The following is a 12,265-nucleotide window of genomic DNA, read 5'->3' as shown; positions in this document are numbered from 1 at the left end:
AACCGGGAAATAAAAAAAGTAATATGCTGCCAAGAATGAGCACGTGCTCGTTAAGGTTTACATATCGGAGGTCATTTTAAAGGTCACGCATTCGTCTGCTCCGCCACTGCAGAAGTACAACATTAGCACACGTGTGCGGTTGCCTGCTAACTGCTATTTGCTACCTGCAAAACGGGAATAAGTTTAATAAGAGAAAAATAAAATAAATATGAGCTTATAAATTGAATAACTGCCTTGTATAATTGCACATCCTGTAAGTAAAATTCAGAAAGCGGCGGGCTATCGAATGAATTCGAATCTACTCCCGCGCGCGGTTTGCATTGAAACCAAATACCTAATAAATCGTTCACGCCATTTTTACAGCGATATAAATCATAAAAAAATATATAATTAAATTTCTCACGAACTGTTGGGAACTGAAAAATATATTTTACTCAAGAAACTGCATGACAACTTTATATAGAAGTAAAAACTAAAGAGTATGTCTAAGATTTCTCAGATGGCGGACTGTAAGTACTGTAGCCGCCCGCACAAGTTGCTCCATTGGCAGATCCGGCCGTAGCCTTCTCCATGCACACGCTGCGCTAAACAGCGAGCAATGTGAGTGGAAATATCCGTATACCTCACTCTGTGGAGCAACTTGTGCGGGCGGCTACAGTATCTGTAGTGTTAGGGATGACGCTTGTACGTCACCATCTCCCGTGCATATGCAGTACTGATTAGCATTACACGTACGTCTTATCATTACCTGTTGCACCGCATTAACCGTGTTTAGCACTTGGCTCGATAGTCAAGACAGGTACGAGCAGTACACATACGATCAGCATTACACTGTTGCGATAACACTGAGCTTTGAAGTTCTGATCCGCTGGATGTTTTTGGCAGATAACTTTAGTCGAGAAGTTATGATCGCACAACTCTGGAATTTCTTATGATTACCGATTTTGACTAATAAAAACGTTACGGAAGTCGAGCGGTGTTTCTCCCGTAGATTTTCATAGAAAATCGTTCTTCTTCCTAGCCTGCCCCGTGGCATGGCTATCAGTAGCCACATTTATAAGCGCTCTAGCGGTGGCTGCGGTGCTAGCGTCCGCCATCGGGTGGTGCTCTTATGATCAAATGTCAACTTCCGCCGCTGCCATCACCAGCGAACATTTTGACGTCTGCAGTTCTGAACTTTTTCTTTCCCCCTCGTTTTTGGCCTGGATCAGAGTGCTCAGTACTCGTACTGCTTCCAGTTTTAATTTTTCTGCGTTAAGACTGGAACAGTACTAATTTTTATAACGAACACTGAAGGATCCGGAATCTGCAGTCTCTCCATCATCGCTGACAGTTTTGTCTCCCATCTCGCAAATTCGTGAATTCCGTCTGTGTGCAGCTGCTGCAGAGCAAGCGTCGACATGTTACTGCACCACCGCGGACCCTTGCAGCGTGTTCGCCTGCTGCACGCGTACCGTGCAGCCTCCTCTGCGGCGGCCCCTAAGCCCGCCGTGCAGGAGGCGCCCGCGGAATCCCCGGAGGAACTGCAACTGCTGCAGCGCAGCGTGGTACCCACCATGCACTTCCAGAAGAGCCTGCCGCGTCTGCCCATTCCCGGTTTGGATAAGACCATCGATCGCTATGTGCGGGCCCAGCGGCCCATCAGCGACCCGGGAACACTGGGCAACACGGTCAACGCGGCCATGGAGTTCCGCAACAACTACGGACGCGGTGAGTGTTGGAGGGACGGGGCAATTTTTGTCGCGTTTGCCTTTGCCTTTTTTTCAGGAATATTTTTCCCCGTAGATATGGCCAGTTATTTTGCACTAGTTTATTATAAAATTTTCCTAAAACTAATGTTGATTTTCTAATAAAGAATTAGCAGTAAGTTTTTTAAACAATTTTCTGGGTGATTTTTATGTTCAAATGTTAAATTTTTTACAAATTATTTGAATTTTTCCAAAACCCTAAAGAAATTCTTAAGTTTTTTAAAATATAAATTCCAAATTTTTCTAAAATTCTTGATTGCAAGAAATTTCTCTTTCTTCTCAGAGATACTGCCAGTTTTTTATATTTCATTTAATAAAGAATTTCGATAGAAAATCTTAAATCATAATGATAAAGTATTAAATACGTTTAAACTTTAAATATGTGTTAAATAATGTTTGTATATTAAATATTTTTTTGTTTGTTACATTAAATTTTTATTTAGTTCAATTTTTCCAACAGTTGTTTCTAAAGATTGTGTGTGATCATCACTTGCGCACACTTATAAAAATTTTCACTTTTGGCATTAATTTCTGTTAAAACTTCTTTGACGATGCTTCCAGCGTTTCCGACATTGTGCTTCGAGTACTGGTAACTCTAACAACGGCTGCAGCTCCGTGTATTCCTTGAAAACTAAGTTATTGATGGGTTGATTATTTTCCAGAATTGCGTGATAATGAAAATTAAAAAGTTAATTAAAAAGGTGTTCTTGACTGACTTTCGTAGTGCAACGGCTGTGTGGCAGAGTTATGTCCGCTTTACATCCGTTTTAAAAAAACGAAATGGCTACGCGCGAGAGCCTCCCGCGCTATGAGTTTTGGCTACGCGCGAGAGTATCTCGCGCTATGAGTATTGACTACGCGCGAGACTTTTTTCCCGCACAAAACAAACTACCAACAAATATTTAAATCAGTGCGTTTATCACCACATGGCAACCAAAAATTACGGGAAGGTCACCTCTTAGTGCAAGAAATACAAAATCTGACCGTAGATCAGCATTGAGTACGTCCCGGTCTACGGACAATCCGCTGGAGGAAATAACTGCCTTATATATTCGTTTGCCTTTGCGCATGACCTGTTATTGGGCAAGCAGATTCAAAACGCCAACTACGCCCGGGAGGACGAACTACGCCACTGGTTTTTAACCATCATCGAAACCGGCACATTGGCGCCTCCTCCCAGATCGCAGGGCCTTAATCCTCGAACGAAAACCACGGTGAAAGATCATAACTGCACAGTAACAGCAGCAGATACGATGGAAATACGCCGGCGGTTGCATCTGCCCAGCGGATACAGAACAGTTTCGCTTTGAGAACTGCTCACATACTGCATGATACAATAACTGTTTTGTTTCTTAACTTGACCACCTCAAGAAAAATAATTTTGACGTACGTGGACGTGTGTTCGAAAAATGAAATTAAAGAACCGTACAATTTCCAGTTTATGCCGTAACTGGCGGTCGAAAATATTCCGTGAGATATTCTCGCGCGGTTTTTTCTTCTCTTAAACGTTTTGTTCGTAGTTTTATTGGGCGGGAAAAAACTCTCGCGCGTAGTCAATATCATAGCGCGAGATACTCTCGCGCGTAGCCAAAACTCATAGCGCGAGAGTATTCTCGCGCGTAGACATGACCTTAAAAAAAAGTAATAGTAATTCTGTTTGTTCGATTTGTTGTTAATCGGCGGTTTCTTTTTCCAGAGATCTTTTGTGCAACAGTTGTTGTTTCTTTTCAGGACAAGTTATTAAGTTTTATTGAAATGTGATGATTCTGAATTTTGGAAAATGTATTAATTTTTGAGAGTTGAAGCAACGCATATTATGATAATAATTGTATACAATTAAGTGCGCAAACATTCTAGCCTTGTATTTATATTCAACACAAAATGCAAGAAATAAAAACAAATTTAAATACATTTTAAATTAAAGGTATGTTTAATTTTAAAAAATACAAAAAAAACGGAAATAATGGAATTCTAACGAAGATATAAGAAAAATCTAATATTCGTCACTTACTGTGTGATTAAGGATAACAAGTTAACAACTGGGATAATCTGGGATAAATTTTTCTTCGTAATAGCATTACATGCGAAATTACTGGAGGTGGACCGGAACAACAAGCACACCTCGTACATCTCCGATTACTGGTTCGACATGTATCTGCGCGCCCGTGAGCCCCTGGTCATCAATTTCGCTTCCCTTTATCGCCATGAACGACGACCCGAACCAGGCCAAAATGGACCAGGTTGGCGCGTGATTTTCGCTGGTTTAATTAAGAAATCAGTACCCCCTGTTTTGAATTTTCCCTGATTACGTAATAAAGAAAAACAGTTGTTTCCCATTTTATAATTCGTCTTATCGGAGTTGTAATTTTTTTGTACAATACGAAAATGCAGAAAAGGTGTGATCCCATGATTTCGATGGAAAAATTTAAAAGAAGATTTTGCGTTTTTGTTTGTTGGATATTTTCCGAAAATTTTGCCACTTCCGTCCGTGCCGCTCGTTTTTTTATGATTATTTTGGTTTTTATTTTCGATTATTATATTTTTTGTTGTAGGCTGTCCGAGCGGCTGATCTAACCCTCAGTGCGCTGCGTTTCCGCAATAGTCTACGCCAGAATCTCCTGGAGCCCGACGTTTACCATCTGAACCCGAAAAAATCCGACACACCGGCCTTTCGACGATTCGTTAGGTGAGAAAAACAGACTTTAAAGCCAAATTATGTTAATACGTGTCAAACTGTCAATCTGTTAACTTGTCAATCATTACCGGGCAAGTTATGCTTGATCCAGCGTACTACAGTTTCTAAGTGTTATTTTCGTGCACGTTACTGCATATTCTTTGCAACACTTTTACATAGAGCAGAATTTTATTCTACCGTAATTATGCGAAATAATTTTTAATGGATAATATCGGATATCATAGTGTAAAAAAATGATTTAAGCGTGATAAGCAACCGGTGCAGAAGTCAGTAGATACACGAAGGTAAACTGTGGGTGGGGAAATTTTTTTGGCAAAAACATGGAAAAAAGTGCTTGATTTTTTGCTTGATAGTTTATTGCCGGCGGCCATCTCCTGGTACGGCGCGTACCTGTACAAGGCCTTCCCGTTGGATATGAGCCAGTATAAAAATCTCTTCAACTCCACCCGCATTCCCCGCCCCGACAAGGACGAACTGTACAAGGACGACGCCGCCAAGCACGTGGCCGTGCTGCGCAACGGCGAATTCTACACCTTCGACGTGTACGATGCCAACGGTTAGTTTGCAGGTTCCTGTGTGTTTTAACTGTTTTTCTTCCTTCTTAAACTGAGACAGGAAATAGAATGTACGTAAGATTTTCATTTCTGTATTTTTCTGGATGATTTTTGAATTACAGTGGGCTGGCGGACGCTGTACTTACCTCCGTCTCAAGCAACGATATTTCGGGTTGTTTTCGAGTTTATCGATGTTTGCTCTATAGAAATCTTAGTAGGTACATGTATCACGTTAGTTGCGAAATTTAACGGCTGGAACAAATTTTACTGGAACAGTTTTATTGCTTTTTGGAGAGGTAAAGGACATTACGCCTGCGCTGATTTACGCCAGTTAAAATGATTAAATTTTAAACATTGAAAAAACAGCGATTTGAGTATTTTTCGGTATTTTCAGTAATAGGTATTCTCAGTATTTACAGATTATGTTAAACATTGAAACGTAATGATTTCAGTGATAGCATTTACCTTAATTAGTCGCACACGGGTACTCGACCCAAGACGATAAACGTAGTGCAGGGGCTGTGAGTGTATTACTACTACTAACTCGTCTTTAATGCCTCCCCGGTTATGCTGACTTACCGTGATGCATCGAGAGATTTGTATGAAAATTAACTTTTTTATTTTGCCTGCGTAAAATGAAAATATGCACATCATGCAGTATGAATAAGGGAGGAGTAAAAGCAGTGGAAATTGACAGACCCGCGATAAATGTGTATAAATGGTGAATTTAACGCAGTGAATCAGTGTACACTGTAAGTCAGCTGCACCCCGTACAGTATCCGACATTAAAAATAGAAATGCTTATTTCTGTGAATAAAATCGGTGGATTAACGGGTGTAGGGAATATTTTGCCGGCGAAGGATATTCTGAACTGCTACCGGCACATTTTAAAGACCGCGCCGAAACCGAACAAGGACTCCATCGCCGTCATGTCGGCGGACGAGCGGAATCGGTGGGCGGCGGTGCGGGCGCGTCTCGTGCAGGCCGGTAACGAGGCGCGTCTCCGTCAGCTGGATACGGCGCTCTTCGTCCTGTGTCTGGACACCAACGACAGCGAGGATAAGGCGCGCTTCTGCAAGGAAATGCTCCATGGCGACGGCTACAACCGGTAAGTAAATTTTGAATAAATTAAAACAAAAAAAAGTCAGCAGTAAATAAAAGAAAACAGCATAATCAAGCAAGCATAAGCAGGTACAGTCAGCGCGTATTTCGCGCTAGCGGTAATTCGCTATATTTCTACAACAAATTAAGTATTTAATTTTATTATTGAGTTCTTTATTTTATTTTTATTTGTTTTATCGAATGTTTTATATTATTTTACTATTTTTTGTTTGGTAGTGTTGTTTTATGTTTTCCATGCAAAAGTTAAGTTTCTTTTTATTTTGGATATTATTTAATAAATTTTATTTTTTTTCTGAGCTGTAAAAATCGTCCACGAGAAATACATGTTTTGATTAAATTTGGGTTGATTTCTTTCGTGATAATGGTAACGGTAACTTTGCATGAAATAAACCGTTAAATACAATCATTGTAACTACGAAGTGTTATACGGTTTGTGAAATTAGCCGTTGATGGGAAAATATTTTGTACATGTTGCGCAACAAGAATACTTCACTTGTGTTATGATGAACTTTAAAATTAGGTAGTAAATATTTGCACAAAATTCTGCTGTATTTTATTCTGTTATATTAATTCGTGCCTCAAAGAAGATTTGAAAAAAAATGTTTGTATTAGAGTGACCAGAATTTGTCATATTTTCGATAGATTTTCCAGAATCGCGTGATAATGAAAATAAAAATCTGACATCAGGTTCTGACCGGCTTTCGTAGTGCAACGGCCGTGTGGCAGTAGATTGCCGATTCTGGCTGACGTTCGTTTCAACTGGAAGTAATGGTAATTTTGGTTTTTCAGTTCCGATGCTTTTTTTATTAATCAGCGATTTCTTTTTTCCAGAAGTCTTTTGTGCAACAGTTTGTTTTTTTCTTTTCAGGACAATTTTATTGAGTTTTATTGCGACGTGGTAATTCTGAAATTTACACTTTTTTGAAAGCTGAAGCAACACATAGTATGATAATAATAATTTTATTCACTTAATTGCGCAAACGTTTTAGCCATGTACTTCTATTTGATAAAAAAATAAAAAACATAAATACGATAATTATATTATATTTAATTTATAAACAGAGATTGTTTATTGTTGAGACTTTGTTTGAGATTTTGTACGCGATGTATGAGATGGCGTGGATGGTTAGCCATTTCCCTACGAAAGTCTTCACATATTATAGCAGCATGCGTTTCATACGGCGTTTGCCGTGTGATTTCATTAAAGTGCCGGTGTGTGGGCTTAGATGGTTCGACAAGTCGTTTTCGCTGATTGTGGACGCGGCCGGACGAGCCGGCGTCAATTTCGAGCATGCCTGGGGCGACGGGGTAGCGGTGCTGCGGTTTGTCAATGAAATCCACAAAGACGCTCTGAATCACAATTTCGCCCTGGCCTCCCCGACGGCCACCTCCGTGGACCCTACCCGGCATGTGCACCATCTAGGTTGGTCCATTGCGGCATCGTATTTCTATCTGTTACTGCTATTTTTAATTTGTTCACACTTTGAATCAAAATAAAGCGAAATGTTAAATGAAAAATCAAAATGATTTTTTTCTATTTTTAACTAATAATCGCTGCGAGCACTGCAAAATGGCTAAAAATCATACATGAAATTTTGTCAGGTCGGTCGTTTTATAAATAACGTTTTTATTCGGGTGTCGTATTTAATTAAATATTTACTGTTGAATTTAGAACAAACTGATTTAAAAATAACATGATTCATTTGACTGATTTAATAAGAATCTGATATGATTTTTTCGGGTCAATAATTTTATATTTAAATAGTATTATCGTCGTTTGTCTGCCGCAGATTTCGTCCTGAACGACAACATCCGCAGTGAAATACACGCGGCGCGCGAGACCTTCGAGAAGAGCATCAACGGTCTGGATCTGAGCATTCTGGAGTATCACGGATACGGCAAGGAAGACATCAAGAAGTACCATTTTTATCCCGATGGCATGATACAGTTGGCGTTCCAGGTGAGAGACTCGCGGGGAAACCCATGCCACCCTGTATTTTATTTATGCAGTTATTGAATGCTTCGCAATATCAGCTTAATTGCCCTTTATTGAAGTTATAATTTTTGCTGTCAAAAGATGAATGATGTGGTTTCTGAACGTTTTCTGAACGAAATTTTAATTTGCTTCTATAGACGGAATCTGTTCAGTCAGAAACGTTGGCTGTTGTAAAATCCGTTCAAGTTTTCGGCATCGATTTTCCATGGTCCAATAGAGTTTATAAAGTAGTATATTCGATTTTTAATTTAAGAAAAAAAATTGAAAAAGAAAGCTAAAGAACAAAATTAATGTAAACAAACAGACACAAAGGAAAAATAATTAAAAAGCCAAAACAAAGATTTTGAATGTTGACAGTGCCTGGTTTTTGTTTAAAATTTGAATATTTTTGGTAATTTTTGGCATACTTTTGGTATACGTATTTTAGGTATATTTTTTGTGTATTGTTGGTGTTTTTTGTTTATTTTCGGTAATTTCTGGAATAAATTTTTTGTAGTTTTTCTTAAAGAACAACATTTCGTCCTAAGTTTGGAACAAAGCCCGGATGTTTCTATGGGGATGATTGTTGCAGATGGCGTACTATCAGCTGACGGAGGGGAAAGTGGCGCCGACGTACGAATCGTGCAGTACGGCGGCCTTCCGGCACGGCCGCACCGAGTGCATCCGCTCGGCCACGCCCCTCACGCAGAAATTCTGCCAGCTGTACTTTGACACCAGTCCGCTGCGCGACGAAACGGAGCTGTACTATACGCTGCGCGATGTCAGCCAGGATCACGGGAAATTAACCAAAGAGGCGGCCATGGGTTAGTATCATTGACGATGTGCAGTGAATATCACTAATTTGTACATCCTCGTCAGCTGAAAAACATGCTGAATAATCTTGGGAAAATTACTTATCGATCTGTAGTATTCCAAAAATTAGTTATCTCTTTATTCTTTATTATTTATTAATTTCGTGCCAACAAACATTGGCTGTATATTGGAAATTTAGCGGCGTAGCATGCGGGAGAAACGCATATCATGGTGTCGAGATAACGTAGTGCAGTGGCTGGGGAAGGAGGATATCTGTTGCAGGACGCATAAACAGTACAGTACCTCTGCTGGCTAAGACTTATAAACGATTTGCGGTAACATTAAAAATTTTTTCAAAACTGGGCGATACAAAAAACGCAGCAGTAAAAATTAGTTTTGAATGTGTGTTAAACGATCGGAAAGGAATAGGGACAATGTGGTTTGTACTGTTAAAATTCAATCATTAATTTTAGTGACGGCATAGAAGTGTTTTAATCGCGAAGATTCTGTTTTTGAGCCGTTTACTGAAATGTCCGTGACACTGTAAATATGTGTCAAAAAGATTATGAATTATGTACAGTATATATTGTGTAGTTAAAATACTGGTAAAATTTGCCGATGTACTATCACAAAGGGAAGGGCAGTTAACATATTAAATGTATAATTATTATTATCGCACTTCCTTTTAATGGATGTATCTTACCAGGCTCTTGGACAATCTTTTTGGTTAGTTTAGAAAATTTTATACGGTTTTTGGTTTGATTTTATGAGAGAAATTTACCGGTTATTACAATCTATTCTCGTAATACATATCTAGCACAAGAATTTTCTCTTATCCTATAGTAGAAATTTATCGGTGATGCAGTGTAATCCAACAGGTCAGGGCTTCGACCGGCATCTGTTCGCCCTGCGCAAGCTGGCCGAAGCGGAAGGCCAGTCGCTGCCCATCTTCACGGATCCGGCGTACGCGCGCATGAACCACAACATCCTGTCGACGTCCACCCTGCAGAGTCCGGCCATCGCGGCGGGCGGGTTCGCGCCGGTGGTGGCCGACGGGTACGGACTGGGCTACTCGTGCATGGACCACTGGATGGGCTGTGTGGCCTTCTACTTCCCCAAGACGCGGGATGGACGCCAGTTCACGCAGGCGCTGCAGCGGGCCTTTGACGGGATCATGAAGGTGATGAGCAGCCGACCGCCCCAGCCGATGACCAAGTGAACAGCGGCTGTTGTTTATTTTGGATTTATTTTTTGTTGTTGCACAATTTAGGTGGATAGGTGACGCTTGTTTTAATTTCTTTTAACTAATTTCCTAGAAATCTTTAACAACGGGGAAAATTCTGGAAAAATTTAAATTTCTGTTGTTTAATTAATTCCCAGATTTTTTTATAAATGTTTGTGACAGTGTTGAAGTTCTGGATATAAATTATGATCGTGATATTGCGGGTAATTAATAAGTCGCGAGAACGAATCCAGTGTGATGATCGGTGTACGATTTTTGGGTGTTTTTATTAAAACACATTTTACTTCGCGAAAACGCATAAGCAGCGTTTGACAACAAATATGAATATAAATAAATTTAAATAAATCGCTTCAATGTACCGGTAAATATTAACACGAATTAAAATTCCAAGTCCGGGTAAAAATTAAAAATAGCTGCCGCATATCTGAAGGAAATTTTAGGGCTAAAAAAATAAAAGACTAACACAACAATCACATACTACATAGACAACAATGAACAAAAATGGCGAGATATTGATAAATCAGTGTAAAAATATAGCTGCCTCATATCTGAAGGCGAGAAATTATTATTTACTGCACACTCATGAAAAAAACCTTAAAAAATACTTTCAGTCTTGTGGAATATTCCTCCCACTAAATCCATCCACAAAATGAGATTCCAAAAAATTGTCGATTAATTCCTGATTATTTTAAACCTCCTGGACGTTTGTCGGGGTGGAGTCAGCGGATGTTGCGGAGTTTTTGGAGCTCTTTTCGTCATCGGCTTGACACCGGCAACAGCACGATTCATGGAGGCACTGAAACGCCCCGTTGGCCGAGTCCGGACAGCATCCCGCGGCGCCGACGGACAACACCAACAGGCACACCAGGACGATGGGCGTGGCCACGTAGGCTGACGTCCCGTCGCAATAAAAATACAAGAAGGTGAAGAGGAAAATCAGGCAGATGAGAAAACTGACCAGCCACACGATAAAGAACACCATTTTCTGCTCCATCGCTGCGTCATGCGAATATTCTCCACATGGAATAAAATCAATGAAAACCACTCTACGAAATTCTGGAAAAATCCGTTATCAGGAGGCCTTTATAAGTTTTTGGAAATTATTTTATTCGCTTAATAGAAATGATCTTGAAGTACTAATAACTGTACTTCAAGGAGTAATTCCGTAAGGTCATCCATAATTAAGCATACAATATTTTCTACAGTATTGACTTGAAAAAGCTGACAAAAAGAGCGGAAAACGGAAAACGTACTAAGTAGTTAGCACCGGATGATAATTATTTCTTACGCATCTGCCAAACATAGACTGATAGTCTGATACATTTTGTCAGTTTGAACGTGTGCGTTCTGTTAGCGGTGGTGTGCAGTATTTGCGGTGAGTAATCGAGGGATTTTTGCTGAGGAGCGGCCGATTACAGCCGTTGCCGGTGTTGATATACAGAGTATGTAGATGGTTAGTGTTGCCGGCCAGCCTATATCGGATTTGTCAGCGCCGACGTCTGTTTGAAATGCTGACTTGTCTTTTTGATTTAATCTCATCAGATGAAACCCGTCAACTTCGTCCTGACTGTTTAAAAGAATATTTATACGCGTCCGTATGTTGCAGCAAATCCGTGGATATTACAGCACATACGATTTAGACGCAGTAGAAAATAACAAGTAATTTTTGTTCACAACTCCGCCCTACCTAACTACACACTGTGTACGCGTCATCGGACACCGTTAGGAAAAAATAAGAAATTAAGGAAAATTTTACTGTTAATAAACAATCCAATTATCAGAGCAGCCAGAACAAAAATGCAGGGGCCATACTTTACAAATATAACTTAACTGTAGTCTGTAGCACGAAGCGTAAGCATAAAAAACAAATACATTAAATTTTTTTATCTTGATTGAAATTCAGTGTAAGTGTAATAGCCACCACTTATAAGAGCTAGACTAGCCATTCCACTACGAATCCGTTATGCAGTTCTGTGCGCGGTTTACATGCCTTGTGTTTAAAGCTGTCTGTAAAATGCGTAACCGGCTTCTGCTGGCATTCATTTACGGTAACTTGGTAATGGCAAAATACGGTGTACTCGTATCATCATCACTCGTAGAAAATTCTAATTTTTC

General features: G+C 39.9%; 1 protein-coding gene across 1 annotated transcript; it reads left to right on the top strand.

The window, feature by feature from the left end:
* The first annotated feature begins 685 nt into the window (after positions 1–685).
* On the top strand, positions 686–10,345 carry LOC129596083 (carnitine O-palmitoyltransferase 2, mitochondrial-like). The gene is given in 10 exon segments (XM_055493253.1): positions 686–1,710; positions 3,824–3,939; positions 3,941–3,988; positions 4,301–4,434; positions 4,797–4,999; positions 5,838–6,105; positions 7,346–7,542; positions 7,910–8,079; positions 8,687–8,918; positions 9,786–10,345. Coding segments are annotated over 10 exon segments (2,019 nt in total). The 5' UTR covers positions 686–1,400; the 3' UTR covers positions 10,127–10,345.
* Positions 10,346–12,265: the final 1,920 nt, after the last annotated feature.

The sequence above is a fragment of the Paramacrobiotus metropolitanus genome, unplaced genomic scaffold, assembly GCF_019649055.1.
Source record: "Paramacrobiotus metropolitanus isolate TYO unplaced genomic scaffold, Prichtersi_v1.0 Parri_scaffold0000086, whole genome shotgun sequence".
NCBI lineage: Eukaryota > Metazoa > Tardigrada > Eutardigrada > Parachela > Macrobiotidae > Paramacrobiotus > Paramacrobiotus metropolitanus.
This window is presented reverse-complemented; position numbering and strand designations above follow the sequence as displayed.